The sequence below is a fragment of the Limanda limanda genome, chromosome 22 (assembly GCF_963576545.1).
Source record: "Limanda limanda chromosome 22, fLimLim1.1, whole genome shotgun sequence".
NCBI lineage: Eukaryota > Metazoa > Chordata > Actinopteri > Pleuronectiformes > Pleuronectidae > Limanda > Limanda limanda.
Genome location: NC_083657.1, coordinates 8,904,238 through 8,923,200, shown reverse-complemented (window position 1 = coordinate 8,923,200; position 18,963 = coordinate 8,904,238). Strand labels below are relative to the sequence as shown.

The window sequence follows — 18,963 nt, the reverse complement described above, 5'->3', positions numbered from 1 at the left end:
ATGAAAAAATAGTGATGGACATGAACTTACCTCTTCAGGTGTGGTCTTTGGCGCAAAGGCACCATCTATCAGACTCTCTGAGTGGACAGGATCAGAGTCATCCTCCTCCATGGTGTCAACAGTGATGCTGGTCGTCTGTAACAACAAATTGTATGACTATTTCAAGAAATTTAAACATAAGAGACTAATGGTTCATTCAATGTATATAATACATTGACATTCAAAAAGACTGACCATTGAGATTTTACCTCTAAAATGAGAAACACCCTGTTATTAACATAAAACAAACTCCAGAGAAAAAAAGCTTGAATTAATTTTCAACTATTTCTTCCTGCCCAGCCAAGCTCTATCTCGTTCACACAATTTAAATAAAACAGGCTTTGTGGGGACATTTTACACACAACATTATAGTTCATTGTGGGGACCAGTTTTATCTAACTTTTGAAAAACAGTTTTTACTTGCACACTCTCAGAAGGTGTTTTGTGGTTACACACTGTCAGAAGGTGTCTTGTGGGGACCTCGTGACTCCAAAATGTAGAGTGATAATTTATCAAGAAAGAAAATACTGTGAGGTTTGAAATCTAGCATGAATATAGCTCTAACACTAACCTTCAAGATGTATGACTTGAAATGTCATTGTATACCAAATTACATTACTTCTGAGCAGTGAAGCTCTTTCTCGTTCACACAACTTAACACAGGCTTTGTGGGGACATTTTACACACAACATTATAGTTCATTGTGGGGACCAGTTTTATCTAACTTTTCAAAAACAGTTTTTACTTGGACACTCTCAGAAGGTGTTTTGTGGTTACACACTGTCAGAAGGTGTCTTGTGGGGACCTCGTGACTCCAAAATGTAGAGTGATAATTTACTAAGAAAGAAAATACTGTGAGGTTTGAAATCTAGCATGAATATAGCTCTAACACTAACCTTCAAGATGTATGACTTGAAATGTCATTGTATACCAATTTACATTACTTCTGACCAGTGAAGCTCTTTCTCGTTCACACAACTTAACACAGGCTTTGTGGGGACATTTTACACACAACATTAAAGTTCATTGTGGGGTCCAGTTTTATCTAACTTTTCAAAAACAGTTTTTACTTGCACACTCTCAGAAGGTGTTTTGTGGTTACACACAATCAGAAGGTGTCTTGTGGGGACCTCGTGACTCCAAAATGTAGAGTGATAATTTAACAAGAAAGAAAATACTGTGAGGTTTGAAATCTAGCATGAATATAGCTCTAACACCAACCTTCAAGATGTATGACTTGAAATGTCATTGTATACCAATTTACATTACTTCTGACCAGTGAAGCTCTTTCTCGTTCACACAACTTAACACAGGCTTTGTGGGGACATTTAACACACAACATTAAAGTTCATTGTGGGGACCAGTTTTGTCTAACTTTTCAAAAACAGTTTTTACTTGCACACTCTCAGAAGGTGTTTTGTGGTTACACACTATCAGAAGGTGTCTTGTGGGGACCTCGTGACTCCAAAATGTAGAGTGATAATTTAACAAGAAAGAAAATACTGTGAGGTTTGAAATCTAGCATGAATATAGCTCTAACACTAACCTTCAAGATGTATGACTTGAAATGTCATTGTATACCAATTTACAATACTTCTGACCAGTGAAGCTCTTTCTCGTTCACACAACTTAACACAGGCTTTGTGGGGACATTTTACACACAACATTATAGTTCATTGTGGGGACCAGTTTTACCTACTTGTTCACACACAGTTTGTACTTGCACACTGTCAGAAGGTGTCTTGTGGGGACCTCGTGACTCCAAAATGTAGAGTGATAATTTAACAAGAAAGAAAATACTGTGAGGTTTGAAATCTAGCATGAATATAGCTCTAACACTAACCTTCAAGATGTATGACTTGAAATGTCATTGTATACCAATTTACAATACTTCTGACCAGTGAAGCTCTTTCTCGTTCACACAACTTAACACAGGCTTTGTGGGGACATTTTACACACAACATTATAGTTCATTGTGGGGACCAGTTTTACCTAATTGTTCACACACAGTTTCTACACGAACTCTGAACATAGAGTGACAAAATAATGAAAAAATAGTGATGGACGTGAACTTACCTCTTCAGGTGTGGTCTTTGGCGCAAAGGCACCATCTATCAGACTCTCTGAGTTGACAGGATCAGAGTCATCCTCCTCCATGGTGTCAACAGTCATGCTGGTCGTCTGTAACAACAAATTGTATGACTATTTCAAGAAATTTAAACATAAGAGACTAATGGTTCATTCAATGTATATAATACATTGACATTCAAAAAGACTGACCATTGAGATTTTACCTCTAAAATGAGAAACACCCTGTTATTAACATAAAACAAACTCCAGAGAAGAGAAGCTTGAATTAATTTTCAACTATTTCTTCCTGTCCAGCCAAGCTCTATCTCGTTCACACAATTTAAATAAAACAGGCTTTGTGGGGACATTTTACACACAACATTATAGTTCATTGTGGGCACCAGTTTTATCTAACTTTTGAAAAACAGTTTTTACTTGCACACTCTCAGAAGGTGTTTTGTGGTTGCACACTGTCAGAAGGTGTGTTGTGGGGACCTCGTGACTCCAAAATGTAGAGTGATAATTTAACAAGAAAGAAAATACTGTGAGGTTTGAAATCTAGCATGAATATAGCTCTAACACGAACCTTCAAGATGTATGACTTGAAATGTCATTGTATACCAATTTACATTACTTCTGACCAGTGAAGCTCTTTCTCGTTCACACAACTTAACACAGGCTTTGTGGGGACATTTTACACACAACATTAAAGTTCATTGTGGGGACCAGTTTTATCTAACTTTTCAAAAACAGTTTTTACTTGCACACTCTCAGAAGGTGTTTTGTGGTTACACACTGTCAGAAGGTGTCTTGTGGGGACCTCGTGACTCCAAAATGTAGAGTGATTATTTATCAAGAAAGAAAATACTGTGAGGTTTGAAATCTAGCATGAATATAGCTCTAACACTAACCTTCAAGATGTATGACTTGAAATGTCATTGTATACCAATTTACATTACTTCTGAGCAGTGAAGCTCTTTCTCGTTCACACAATTTAACACAGGCTTTGTGGGGACATTTTACACACAACATTATAGTTCATTGTGGGGACCAGTTTTACCTAATTGTTCACACACAGTTTCTACACGAACTCTGAACATAGAGTGACAAAATAATGAAAAAATAGTGATGGACGTGAACTTACCTCTTCAGGTGTGGTCTTTGGCGCAAAGGCACCATCTATCAGACTCTCTGAGTTGACAGGATCAGAGTCATCCTCCTCCATGGTGTCAACAGTCATGCTGGTCGTCTGTAACAACAAATTGTATGACTATTTCAAGAAATTTAAACATAAGAGACTAATGGTTCATTCAATGTATATAATACATTGACATTCAAAAAGACTGACCATTGAGATTTTACCTCTAAAATGAGAAACACCCTGTTATTAACATAAAACAAACTCCAGAGAAGAGAAGCTTGAATTAATTTTCAACTATTTCTTCCTGTCCAGCCAAGCTCTATCTCGTTCACACAATTTAAATAAAACAGGCTTTGTGGGGACATTTTACACACAACATTATAGTTCATTGTGGGGACCAGTTTTATCTAACTTTTGAAAAACAGTTTTTACTTGCACACTCTCAGAAGGTGTTTTGTGGTTGCACACTGTCAGAAGGTGTGTTGTGGGGACCTTGTGACTCCAAAATGTAGAGTGATAATTTAACAAGAAAGAAAATACTGTGAGGTTTGAAATCTAGCATGAATATAGCTCTAACACGAACCTTCAAGATGTATGACTTGAAATGTCATTGTATACCAATTTACATTACTTCTGACCAGTGAAGCTCTTTCTCGTTCACACAACTTAACACAGGCTTTGTGGGGACATTTTACACACAACATTAAAGTTCATTGTGGGGACCAGTTTTATCTAACTTTTCAAAAACAGTTTTTACTTGCACACTCTCAGAAGGTGTTTTGTGGTTACACACTGTCAGAAGGTGTCTTGTGGGGACCTCGTGACTCCAAAATGTAGAGTGATTATTTATCAAGAAAGAAAATACTGTGAGGTTTGAAATCTAGCATGAATATAGCTCTAACACTAACCTTCAAGATGTATGACTTGAAATGTCATTGTATACCAATTTACATTACTTCTGAGCAGTGAAGCTCTTTCTCGTTCACACAATTTAACACAGGCTTTGTGGGGACATTTTACACACAACATTATAGTTCATTGTGGGGACCAGTTTTACCTAATTGTTCACACACAGTTTCTACACGAACTCTGAACATAGAGTGACAAAATAATGAAAAAATAGTGATGGACGTGAACTTACCTCTTCAGGTGTGGTCTTTGGCGCAAAGGCACCATCTATCAGACTCTCTGAGTTGACAGGATCAGAGTCATCCTCCTCCATGGTGTCAACAGTCATGCTGGTCGTCTGTAACAACAAATTGTATGACTATTTCAAGAAATTTAAACATAAGAGACTAATGGTTCATTCAATGTATATAATACATTGACATTCAAAAAGACTGACCATTGAGATTTTACCTCTAAAATGAGAAACACCCTGTTATTAACATAAAACAAACTCCAGAGAAGAGAAGCTTGAATTAATTTTCAACTATTTCTTCCTGTCCAGCCAAGCTCTATCTCGTTCACACAATTTAAATAAAACAGGCTTTGTGGGGACATTTTACACACAACATTAAAGTTCATTGTGGGGACCAGTTTTATCTAACTTTTCAAAAACAGTTTTTACTTGCACACTCTCAGAAGGTGTTTTGTGGTTACACACTGTCAGAAGGTGTCTTGTGGGGACCTTGTGACTCCAAAATGTAGAGTGATATTTTAACAAGAAAGAAAATACTGTGAGGTTTGAAATCTAGCATGAATATAGCTCTAACACTAACCTTCAAGATGTATGACTTGAAATGTCATTGTATACCAATTTACATTACTTCTGACCAGTGAAGCTCTTTCTCGTTCTCACAACTTAACACAGGCTTTGTGGGGACATTTTACACACAACATTATAGTTCATTGTGGGGACCAGTTTTATCTTACTTTTCAAAAACAGTTTGTACTTGCACACTGTCAGAAGGTGTTTTGTGGGGACCTCGTGACTCCAAAATGTAGAGTGATAATTTATCAAGAAAGAAAATACTGTGAGGTTTGAAATCTAGCATGAATATAGCTCTAACACTAACCTTCAAGATGTATGACTTGAAATGTCATTGTATACCAATTTACAATACTTCTGACCAGTGAAGCTCTTTCTCGTTTACACAACTTAACACAGGCTTTGTGGGGACATTTTACACACTACATTAAAGTTCATTGTGGGGACCAGTTTCATCTAACTTTTCAAAAACTGTTTTTACTTGCACACTCTCAGAAGGTGTTTTGTGGTTACACACTGTCAGAAGGTGTCTTGTGGGGACCTCGTGACTCCAAAATGTAGAGTGATAATTTATCAAGAAAGAAAATACTGTGAGGTTTGAAATCTAGCATGAATATAGCTCTAACACTAACCTTCAAGATGTATGACTTGAAATGTCATTGTATACCAATTTACATTACTTCTGACCATTGAAGCTCTTTCTCATTCACATAACTTAACACAGGCTTTGTGGGGACATTTTACACCCAACATTATAGTTCATTGTGGGGAACAGTTTAACCTAATTGTTCACACACAGTTTCTACACAAACTCTGAACATAGAGTAACAAAATAATGAAAAAATAGTGATGGACATGAACTTACCTCTTCAGGTGTGGTCTTTGGCGCAAAGGCACCATCTATCAGACTCTCTGAGTGAACAGGATCAGAGTCATCCTCCTCCATGGTGTCAACAGTGATGCTGGTCGTCTGTAAACAAAAGTAAAACGTTCCAAACATTAACTTCTATTATATTGTAATATTTCTATTCAGACAAAGTTTTCAGATTACATCCATGTCATAAGCGAGACTGAATACATTTAGAATATGACCCTGATTCTTTACCATATAAAGTAATAGCATTTCAATGCTTTGTGCTTATGCCCGAACCCATTTCGCCCCTTCTCCCTAACCCTGTCCCTTGTTTTACAGGGTTATCTTGCCCCTTGAAACAGTTATAAGGGGTAATGGTTGAAATCTTCCCCATCAAATTGGGACAGCCCTTCAAGAGCCATTACATAATCAGTGGTCATCGCAAAAACCCGCCACGTCATCAGTAGTATTCGATTTAAACAGAAGCGACAAAAGGTTTTCCTGGAGATGTCATTGTAAAAACATTGTTGAGATCCTAAATTAACCAAAGCTATTGCTTGCAGTCACTAAAGTGACAAACCTATAATATCATAATCTCATCTATGCTAATGCAGGTGAATCAATGACATTTCCATTCATCCAATGGAAATTGAAAAGCTTGGACACGCTGCACTATTTCACATATAAATCAAAAGCACAGCTTCAGGCTGCTAGCAGAGGTTTGTAGACAACCCTGCTAGGATGAAGTGTTAAAAGAGGATCATTCAGTGCAGTAACATAATATCTATAATAATCTAAACTGACCTTCAATAGCTCCTTAAAACTTTTGTAAATCAGATTCCTGTTTGTAATTACATGTTCCTGTTATTTTCACTATAATTAGTGGTCACTCATGCATTGCAGCTTAAAATCCAAACAAGTTGTGTCAATCCTGGTATTTTTTGTATATGTATAGTGTACATGGTTATTGCAAATATGAATACAGCCAAATTAGTTCCACATATTTCTCATTCTACTAAAATGTTGTCATACTTGACTCATTGTATTTACTGTGTTTGCAACATACTTGTGTTCGCCATGGGCAGTCTTCACCTCCATAATCATAGGTGATTTCTTCTCCTTCTTTGATGTCATCCAGGGCAAATACACAAAGGTGGGGTACTCCATTAACATACATTTTTTTCATTTTCGAGTTAGGACGTCTGTGTTCATCATTAACTAGTCGCCCAATTGAGCCATCTTCTCTGGAGGCATCAACACTTGAGAAATTGGAAAAATTGGAAAAGAAAAAATACAAATGTCACAATATATCACGATAAAATCAGAGACCCACGTAGTAGAGCTTAGTATAGTATATGGAGTCTAGTTTAGGTATTCTTAAGTCTTACCACCATGTTTTCCCTCTCCACTTGAAGGCAAACATGAATGCAGCACATGAGGGGTGGTAAAGTTTTCTCCTTCTCTGTGATTCTGCATCACTTATCATATCCCCCCTATATTGTACAACAAAGTCTCCTTTACAAATTGTACCCTTTGCAAATACGCCACGTCCTGTAAACAATAAAAACATTTTCAATAAAGATCCATTAATTATATTTGTTAACAATGAGTTTATGCTGATATATAATACAAAACAAACCAAAACTGACCAGCATTCTAGTCCATATTAAATGTATTCTGGAGCTTTTCTTTAGATTTTAAATGATAATTATTTATTGATAATTTACAGCAGATACCACCTCACCTTTTACTGCATTAATATACTGGACCTCTAATTTGCAGATTTTGTCAGTCTGTGAAATAACATGTTGAATTGCATCCTGAAAGGGGCTGATGCATGGTGCCATTTCTGCAGGAAAAGATTAAAAAAAAATTGTTTACTTGCTTAGTAAGACTGGTGGTATTAAAAATTGCTGTTGTTGCCTCAATCCTCATGAGGGTTGTTTTTCTTGCAAAATTCAACTACAGAAACCTTCTCCTTTACTCTTTGTCATGAGTATAGTTTCTGCCTACAGGGTGATGCATACTCTTGTGCGTTGTTGCATAAACTTTACACACATACAAACATATGTACTGTATATCTGTCTTGTGCATGTGTGAAAGGTAAACTGGGTCAATACTGTAGCCAATTATTTGGATTTTACCTGCAGGTCATGCCTGAAAACAGCTTAAATGAGAAATGATAATGTCTGAATAATTGTGAAGGAGTATGGCTTTCACATATAAAGAAAACAGCAGGAGAATTCAGACAGGAGGACGTGCCTGGGTAGAGCAAGCCAGAGGCATGACATGATGTACACATTCAGTAGCAGAGAGCATAGTATTTTTGTTTACAGCACATCGAAGATGATGGCAAAATAATAGTCATTGTATTTTGTTTTGCATGTACACCAATGTTACAAGCATTTGGACATGTCCACATTATCAACAAAGAGTCAAAAGGGAGATTTTTCATGCTGAGATATTTTTATTCTCCCAGTCTCACGTCTGTGAGCTGTTAAAAACACTATGAACTTTCCTACTCGCCGGCTCTGAATCCTCCTTCTATCATTTAATTCCAGATGTATGCCTCTGACCATGATGCTTTAATAACCTGCTCTGCCTCTTCCACATGAACGTGCCCATTGTTAAATAAGAAAAGTTTAAAGGGCCTGTTCATAACCAGCTTCCAAATAGAGGTTATCCAGAGCAGCCAGGTTACATTTCCTCTGCACATAAACTCCTTCACATATGCATCATGCTTGCAAGTAGTTAGAGAAACGCAGTAAAACATTTGAGGTCATACACTTAGCCTTTGTAGCTAATCAGAGCTATTAATCATGCTAGCTAGGTAATGGTAATTAATGTAATTTGAGGGTTCAACACTGCTTATACTTATTTAAGATACAACTGTGCTTACCTTATGTCTTACTTTTGCTCCTCTGCACAAGTTCTTATCTTCTTAGCTAGTTTCTCCAGCAAAAAGTCTTCTTTTACTGTTGATTGCTGAAAATGTCATCGCTGCTTTAATCATTACTAATGGGGACCAGGAAGTGGGTGGCACCCAACCATATTTGGAAGATGTGTGTGTGTGTGAAGCAGTGGGTGCAGTACTAGCTAGAAAAAGTAGGGACACTACTGAGCAATGCTCACACACTAACATTTACCAAAAAACATGTAATATGGGCCAATGCTTCAAACTTCACAGGCACCTTCAGAGTAGCTCTAGTATTCATTTAAAAGGGTAATCCTCATGGGGACCGGCATTTCGGTCCCCACACCGCAACCGGTCCCCATGACGTGACTGTGTAAACAGTCACCGGTCCCCGCGGTGTGATGATTACCAGAACACACACACACACACACACACACACACACACACACACACACACACACACACACACAGAGCACGGTGAGGGCTTGAACCTGTGCCAGGTGAACACTAGTATCCAGCTCAACCCTCCTTCCCTCTGCACGGTTATAAACGGCCGGTGCACTGCAGCGTTTCACCAGCGAGTCGTCATCCTCGTTCCCGAGCAACACATTCCAGCCGTGAGTCCACTCTCAACGATTAACATTTCCTCGTGTACCAGGAACTGGAATATATTCGTGTTTTTTTTTTGCAGCAGAGTGAGCGGCCATATTTGACAGATGGAGTGGCAGTGTGCTAATAGCGGTGAAATAGCAGCAGGCCGCCGTCTCGTCTCCGCCATGCAACTTGCACAGAGCGCGATGATGATGGCGGTAGCGTAGTGCTGCTCGGGTGCACCCCCCCCCCCCCCTCCCATTCACCCACCACTCTCACCCACTCCTCTGCGCTTGCTCTCGCCGAGGATGAAAACGATGCCGTTCTCACTGATCTCATGAAATTTTTTTTACAGAGCAAGCCCGGCGTTTTTTTTTCCGAGTGTAATTTGCCGGCGCCGGGAGAAGCAGAATTCCCCATATGGGAGCGGATTACATGGAGAGCACAAATACATACAGGCAGGGTTCTGGCACTGAAATAGCATCGTGGAAAAAAATAAAACATGGCGTACAAATAGACGAATAGACTGGCCCTCATAAAGGATTTAACTCCAAAAGATAAATAACGTCATTTTCAGCTTGTGTTGATATTTAACCAACCAACCAACCAACCTAAAAACCTGTTTAACCTGTAGATTCATCATTAACCTTTTAAGTTTGAAGGGGCGGTTTGGCATTTTGGTTTCCTCCGAGAAGCCCTGTTATTTTAACATGATTTGACGTGTTAATTATTGAGCTTTAAAGGTGCTGGGAGGTGCTGGTGCTCCTAAGCTAACTGGCTTCAGCTTTATATTTACCACAATGGAATGGGAGCTATATCATTCCTCTCATGTAACTCAGGAAGAAAAAGAATAAGATGGTGTTTATACCTGTCAGTTTAAAACAAGGTCCTGTTACCTCGTCTACATTTGACATGTAGCCTACTTGTCAGTGATTTGTCTGTAGACGGGTTTTAACGATTGTCAATTCGGTATTCGCTGATTTTGTATTTTTTTATAAAATGGAGAAAATAAGAGTTGGTTAATTTTATTCATTTTTATGAATTACCTCTCATTGTGGTTTTACTCCCAGCAAAATGAACATGTGTGAACAAATGTTTGAGGTACAGATTAAAAGCAATCCAAAGCTTTTTACTTTTTGACTTGGCTGCTGCCGTTTCCATTTCCTGCGATTGTCCCAAAAACAAGTTTTTTCCAAACTGAGCTGAACCATCCGTGTCCTCTAGACTGAGACCACCTCTTCCCCTCTGATTACATTCTGGTTTGTCGGTACAAGGCCCATTTCTCAGCTGTTGTTTTGCTTCCGACCAAACTGAAAAAAAGTCTGAAGGTCTGGACCAAAACAAAGTCGGCGTAAAAAATAAATAAAAACAACCAGAGCAACTGAAAAAGACGAATTTAACGCCAATAAAGCTTAAGTCGTCCGACGCCGGTTGAAGAGTAATGAGATAATTTGTTTGGAACTCAGTTGCACTAACGCTCTGACAACATGAGCTGTCTTCATGAGGGTTTTAGGCTTTTGCTCTTCAGATCAAACTAAAACCATCCATCAACCATCAAGGCCCTAGAACATGTGTCTGAGATCTTTTCATGTCTTTTTCTATGATATCAAAGTTAGGGATTTGACGTTGATCTATGAAGTGGACAGTAGTGGACAGTAGTCGTCAACCGTTTCCTTTAGTGGACAAAGAGGAAGAGGATGGATGTGTTTTGTTATCCTCCTGAATGGCAGCCAGTGCTTCCTTTTGATTTTAATGAACCCAGATACACAAACATGACAAATGTCCGTGCTGCTTGTAAGTTTAGAGGCTGAAATACACTCGCAGGCTGTTTAGAAGGAAACAGTGCCTGGACTAATCTAAAATGTCTGATGACATTTCACTGACTTTACATACACATTCGCCCCCGGTTGCAAAAAATCTTGTCGGAAAAATATTTTGCTGCTTCAGAGGAAAAAAATAAAGTGAGGTGCTTTGATGTAGAAACACGTGAATATGCTTTTTTTTTTTGACATTCCTTTAACACCAGAGCTTTTCGCTAGGGAGGTTTAGAACACACACATTTCAAAATATTAACGTCCCTGAGGAGAAATAAAATGAAGGACGTGTCATCGCTGTCCTCAATGAAAGCTTTAGTGCTGTTTGTCAGACATAGATGGATGAACAAAACACTCAGGGACACAAGGTAATAACACAAAAAGGTGTTTTTCATTTGACGTGACCTATAGCAGGAGCTATTTTACTTGTCTTAACTATTTTACAGAACAAAGACATAAATGACGCTTCGGTGGGATGTACAGTTTTGTGATGGAGCGGCGTAATTGTCCCTAGCTCGGTCCTCAGAAGCCTTTTTGGCAACGGAAATGCTTTTTTCCCTTCTCGTCAACACGAAAGGACACATTTTTCTTATCACGTCGTACATGTTGTGCTCTCACACAAGTTGAGAGAGCACGCTGTTAATTAGATTTACTCGAGAGACGTATTCTAACATGGAGATTTTGAGTTTAAAAAATGTAATTAAATCAAAAGTTTCTCCCTATCCAGCACTGTCCTGCTCCTCTGTGATTCAAAGCCACCGTCTGTTCTCCTCTAAAGTTTTAGGTCATTATCTCGATGTAAAACTGTCCGTCTCCCTTTGTTACTTGTGTTGTTTATCTCACAATACTGAAGGCGATATACATTATACACAACTGCATCTGCAGCACAGTGTTTTTGGGATAATGAAAGAGAGTTTATCATATTTGACAGAAGTTGGTGAACCTAAAGGAATCAGTTGCAGTTGCTTTTGCTGCAGTAAAGCTATAAATTAAAGATATAATATGAAAAGCAACTAGACTCGTGTTATGTATTGAGTAGACTTGTTATTCACCTATGTCATCTGGGGTAGCAGGGTGTTGCATATTTGTTATATTATAATGAAGGAAAAACACACCTACAACCAGTTTGCCATTTAACCAGCCATTTATTATTCATTGCCGTTTGGTGTGGATAAAACTTTAATACCTAATCCGAGGACAAGATTTGCACTCGAGTTGCGTCAGGTAGTTTTTCATCGGCAATGGTGGCGCAGAGAACATTATGACTTAATTTATCTATTTTTTACTGCTTACCTTTGTGCCATAAACAGTTCTGCACTCCTTGAAGTGAGGCTTCCTCAAACCTTTTGACCAACAGTCAGTACTCAAATTCAGATAATTGTTTCATGGTTCAAACCAAGTGTGTAACCCAGTGAGAAAACACTGCATAGTCATTATGTCATGAGTACATTCACTGGTCAACATGGTGTATGCGTATTAGCAGTAATGAATAATGATTCGGTGCATGTCCAGATAATGCACTGTGAACAATTGTGTCTTTGTGATGGCCCGGTACGGAAACGCATCTTTACTCCAAGATTCAATTTTGATGCAACACCCGCCCATCGAAACCTGTGGTAGTTTTGTCCACTCTTTGTTTATAAATTATCCTTTGCATATTCCGTCCTCATCAAGTTTCTCCGCCCCCCCCGAGGCTTTGGGGATTCGCCACGTACCATTTGTGTACGTCTCTCGTGCACGTGGGTTAAAAAGCGAGACGCCGACTCTGCAAGTCCATCAATCCTTCCTCTGAGGAACCATTACTAAAGAAGTGCTGAGGAATAATAAAAAAAAGAGAAAACTCGCAGTTGTGAACAAAGAGGGAAAAGAATGTCAGCGCCTGGAGAAAAAGAGCTCCTTAATTGAGAGTGAATCAACCTCTGCCTTTCGCTGAATGTCAAAGGGTGTGAATGGAGATTGGCTGCAGATAATGAATAATTACCTCAATGATGTGTGTGTGTGTGTGTTTGCGTAGCTGTTTTGTTGTGTACAGCCTGTTGTTTTGGCTGCTCTTGTATGCAAGCAGGTGTAAAGGTGTGTTTTCACATTGCGTCATTCTCTCACCATGTCTCTGTGTACGTGTGTGTCTGTGTGTGTGTGTGTGGGCGGCGTAATGCGTGCCGTTTATGCCTTGAATAAGAAAAAGCCAGCTGGTGCTATTTGAAATGCTCAGGCGGCGCTGGAGAATCCAATGCACCCAAGTCGTCCGTCTCTCCTCACGATCACAGCGATTCCAAACAAACATACAACTTAACGTACTCGAGGTAATTGGAGGTTTCCATAACACTCATGCTTTGTGACTCTAAGGTTTTTTTTATTTTTCTCTCCTCTTATTTCGGATCGGGAAAATCATTTGATACATTGGAGCACCAGACTTTTTTTTGCCTCCAGCTTTCTCCTCATGCTGTTCCGGAGTCACACTAAAACTCTCATTCCCTTTCATAATCCGCTGATCAAACGGAGGGGGGGGTGGTGGGATCTGAGCGGAGTTCAGAGAGTTCTGCGGCGTGACATTTCTATGTACATCACAGCTTCTCCCGCGTCTCCGCTTGTAAAGTGGCTTTTGAAGGAATGTAAAGGAAGCGTGAAAAAAATCCGAGCCCATTTCCAATCAGATGTATGATTTTCTCTGCAGAGCGCCGGGCGTTGCTATTATTAGCCATTCAGGAAAATTTCCCTTGATTATGCCTTTGACCACCTACCGCACTGTAATGGCTTGGAAAGAGCTTTTTTTTATTCCAAGGGCAGCCGGCGCTCACTTTGCTCCTCAGAGCATCGGTACTGGGATTGAATTGCTTTGCTTGACCAATTAGTATTCCGTTCATAAATCTCGCCATTGGCACTTTTAAATCTTTAATGGCTCTTAATTTTTCATCTTGTCTCCAGAACGCTCCGGTTTCTCCCTCGCTTACTTGCCTCGGCATTGTCGCGGGCAGATTAAAGAAGGCGTACGACTTGTTCGCCGCCATTACTATGCAGGAGAGATCTCGGCTGAGTGGTCGCAGATGGCTGCTACCGGCACAAACCTTCTGCAGCCACTGGAACGTTTTAAGTGTTGTGGCATGCTTTTTTTTTTGTTGTTGTTGTATCGCCTGTGTGTGATGTGATTGTCGGCATTGGAGGAGCATTTATCACACCAATTACAGACTCTTGCCTCGGGTCATGTAAGAATTGGCCTGTAGTCTTGTAAGTATTGGCTCTGATTCATTTACATGATTCATTCCCCCTGTAGACAAAAAGGAAACAAGCGTCGTTACAGATTCAGGTGTCGCTGACGATCCATGTCCAAAAGCATAACTTGTAAATGAACTGGAAATAAGTGGTCATGGAGTTTCTCAGTGGGAAAGCTGATCAAAAATAGTGTTTTCAGTCCAAATGAGGAAGAGAGGAGAAAATCACTCTCCATGCCTCTTCCTTATTATTTTACTTTAGAGTCTTGAACTCTCTTTCATCCTCCTTCACTCAAACCATTTTAACAAATCACCGTGCAAAAAAACGCAGCCAGTCGCACGCCAGGCTCCTTTGTGCTAAATCAATGATTTGGACTCCGCAGGCCATGGTGGAGACGGTCAACAATCTGCTGCAGCCGCAGGCCCAGGCGGCGTGGAGGGAGCTGAGCACGGGCGAGCAGCTGAGGGCCGCCACCATGCTGCTGGACACGGTGGAGCAGGGCGCCTTCGTCCTCGCCGACAACCTGCTGAAGACGGACATCGTGCAGGAGAACACCGAGAACATCCGTGAGTAGAGAGGAACACTCTTCACATGCTAAAGTAGCTTATTCTGACTAGGGTTGCAAAATTCCGGGAATATTCAAACTTGGAAACTTTCCATGGGAATTAACAGGAATATACGGGAATATACGGGAATTAACGGGAATAAACTGGAAATGTTGTGGGTAATTTATACTAACTGTATTTACCTTGTCATATACAGACATGAATATAAACATTTTGTTTTGTCATAGGCTGATTTGAGCCCTAAAGGAAACTTTGGGCACTTGACTATATGCTTCTGCATCGTTGTGTCATTCTTAACATAGGTCTTTGCACAGTATTTGCAAATGTACACAGCCTTTCCTTCTACACTGGATGGGGTGAAATGTCTCCACACATGAGATAGTGCACGTGGCATTGTTCTGTAGAATAAGATGAGAAAAAAGTTTGTAAAACACTAATGCAATGCCAGAGATATAAATAGTTAGCCAAACAATTGGAATCGTCTGTAAAAATATTTTACAATTGATGGATAAATGAATGGAAATACGCTAGATGAACAGATGAACAATCCTCAATCAGCATGCTAACATATTTTCCTGAGTAATATCATCAAAACTTACCAGACTAGTCCTGCACACTACAGCAGGCCTCAGTAGCCCTGCTGTAGAGTGAAGGATGCTGGGAATTATCTGTGCATGTGATGGAAGAATGCACAGTGGAGGGTTGAAACTCAAATTGCTGCGTGTGCTACATTCTATACATCTTTAAAATAGAGTTTTGAATAATGTTGTTATTGCTCAGCGTTTAATTTGCCTATTTATTTTTTTTTTTTCAAAATTCCCGAGCAATTTACCGGAAACTTTCCGCCCCTTTGCAACCCTAATTCTGACCCAACTTTTTCTTTATAAGGTATTCTGCTATAATTAATCCATATAACAATAACTTAGATTTGTATCGGACCTATCAATGCCGTTTGACAAAGTTTGAAAAATGAAAAAATAAAACAAACCAAGGACACAAGCAGTCAGGTAGGTTCTGATCTTTTGCAGGAACAGATTGAAATCCTCACTCCCAGTAAAAAGCACCATTTACACAAAAAGTGCAGAATGTTCAAGTGTGTTTGGTCCTTGGGATGTTTTTCCCGCGGTGGTTTATCTCACGTGTGAAGTGTTTCATCCTCTGCTGGTCCTGTCCATTGTCGTGGGTGGGTGGTGGTGGGGGGGGGGTTACAGAGTTCACCGTACTGCTATCGATCCACCGTGCTGTCATATCGACAGCCGAGCACTTGAGGTGGTGGAGCAAGTGTGAAGGTCACTGGAGTAATGCCGCCCCCCCCCCCCCACCCATAGGAGGTGTGGTTTGGCGGGTCTTCTTATGGCTGACGGCAGTTAGCTGTAAATTGACAATTATCTCAAATGATTGTGTTTATATTCATGTCAATTATCAGCTGGAATTAACCGCTCGTCGTGCAGATCAGGGATCGGTGCTCATCACTCAGCGTATAAATACCGAGCGAGCACAGGTAATGGGACTTCTGTCGTTACCGTTACCGTCCCCCCAGCTGGGCTTTGTTGAAAACTGCAAACATCAGTTGTTGAAAAGTAGAATGTATTAAATCTGCAGGTTTGCATTGAGAGTCAGTTACACAGCATCAAATACAAGAAAAGGAATTGAATGTCTTTTCACAGACTCCGGCTACCGGGAGGCAAAGGGAATTAAGAAAGAATAATGTTATGATGTATCGCCCTCATCTCTGAACGTGTGTTCCTTTTCTTTTTTTTCAAGTTCCTGCTGCCATGGCAACCTAAAAATATAGGTCTGCTGACTTAAAAGCGAGCAGGCGTAAGGAGAATTAATCAAATGGATTTTATTGTATCTGGCACACAATTCATCTGGGTAAGGAGATCCTGGGCTCGTTTAAAGGTGGGAACGAGACCATGCCTGCACGGCTTTACGGCGCATATTGGTGCTGGTTAATTATGTGCCGGTGACATGTTTACTAGGCCTTATCTCTCTGTTTGCTCAGCTCATTTTGTTTTTTTTCCCAGCCAGTTGGCTCCTGCGATCCCTCATGCCACGCCGGGGCAGTTAAATGAGGGCAAGGAGGCCCTTTTAAACATTGATAATCCCCGCAGCGGCTAATTATTGATCTCTCACACTGAATTACAAGCAGAGCGAAAGGGTGACACGTGCGCAGGTGCACTGTCGCTCGCGCACGTTTGCAACTGGTGACACGTTCTCCAACGTCAGAATTTACCAATTTTTAAACCGTATGGATGCCTCGTTCTAATTTTAGGATTTAAGCCGATAATGAGATCTGGTTTCTTTGCTCACAGAGAAGAAGAAAAAAGGATGTTTCCATCGTTGTGTTGATGTGTTTGTGTTCAGTGCATGTGCTCGTCTGGGGCTTTGTCTGCAGCGAGAGGGTGCTCCGCTCTCCGCTTGATAATCTTATGAGCAGATTTCTGCCGATTAGCATGTTATTTAGACCGGCTTTGAAGGTATAGCCTTTGGGTCCAGCAGCTACTATGGCATCAAAGAAATTCCCCAAAGCCCCGTCGTAAGCTCTTTTACACAACCACACAGGGGAAGGAGAATGAGAGAGAGTGAAGAGAGAGAGAGAGAGAGAGAGAGGGGAAGAAAAATGGTCCCTTTCTTCTGAAGGCAGGCTTGGAATCCAGGGAATGGTGAGCTATCTGGGGTATTGTCTTAGCTCAGTTGAATAGGAATGTATCACTGATCCCCCCCCCCACCCCCCACCCTCCACCCCCCGGCCTATGGAAACGCACAAGAGAACAAAGTTTTTTTTTTAATAGAAAGTATGGGAAGCCTTGGTTTGAGAACAGATACAAAGGCCGGATTTAATGTTGCCCTCCTTCGTAGCTTTTTGTGGACACTAACCTTTATCAAAGTGAGAGGTGGCATGTTCGCTCGACACGTCGGCTGAATGTCTCATCAGGTCGAGTGAAGTTTTTATTTCTCACGCCTTGTTTCTAGTTGAGTTCGCCCTCTCGAGATGAGTGTGCCAGACACTTTCTGCTGTTGTTTCAATCAGAGCGGAGCAGAGTAGATTTAGGTAGATCCTGGTTGGACAGGTGAAGGTAGCCTACACTATGTTCTATCTCAACGACTGTATATCAAGATGGAGGTGGCGTCTTCACTTCCTCCCACTATCCATAAATGAAGCTAAAATATCACGGATATAAATTCTGCCATCTCTAACAACGTTATTTGGAGCTAGAGTAGCGATCATGCGATGATGCTGTGGTAGCAAAGTCCCATCAAATGTCTTATAGCATAAAACTAATTCATTAAAACCAAACTAAACAGGGAAATTTATAATTTCACATACATCAGTGTGCATGGAACAACCTAAAATGACAAAACCATATTGAGAAAAAATGATTTTAAGTGAAGGCTGCTTGACTTTTTTAGTTTGGCACCTCTCCTATCCATTAGCGTGGAGGAGGAAGGGTTTGTCACTCTTGAAATCGTATTCACGAGGAAACAAGTGACACTGCATGTTCTGGAATTTAAAGAAATACAGAACATACGGGAGGTGATTTGAGGTGATGGGAGAGGATGTAGCCCTTGACATGAAATCAGCGCAGTACCAGAAATGTCCGATCAAAATAGTCATGCACCTGCACGAACAAGATTGGACACGACTTGTCCGCAGGTAGCTGGACACTGATGAATGAGCCGCTGACTGTGAAGGAGGGATGAAAACAGCTGCTTCCAGTTAACCAGTGCAAGAGACAGTTGTCTGTCAAAACTCAAGCTCGGCTCCATTGATGTCGACGACTTGTCAGAGACATATCTTTGTTCAACGCTTCTTTTAAAGGAGACATCTTCAAGTCCTGTTCAGGTTGATCGTTTTATTTTGTGGTATAAAAGGTTTACATGGTCTGTTGTTGAGAAAACACTTCACTCTCCTCGTTCTGTCCATCACTGACTGCAGCTCCTCTTGTCAGCCTCTGTCGGAAACACTTGTTATTCCCTCCTGTCCCTGTAAGGCCCTCCTTCTGATGAAGCTGTCTGCTCTGATTGGCCAACTCGCCTGCTCTGTTGTGAT

General features: G+C 40.4%; 1 protein-coding gene across 1 annotated transcript in view; it reads left to right on the top strand.

The window, feature by feature from the left end:
- Positions 1–18,963, top strand: part of LOC133028790 (adhesion G protein-coupled receptor L3-like) — a 144,576-nt gene that overhangs the window by 82,035 nt on the left and 43,578 nt on the right. Inside the window, exon 9 of the mRNA XM_061095824.1 lies at positions 14,726–14,909. Within this exon, the coding sequence (XP_060951807.1) occupies positions 14,726–14,909 (184 nt within the window). The remainder of the gene's footprint in view (positions 1–14,725; positions 14,910–18,963) is intronic.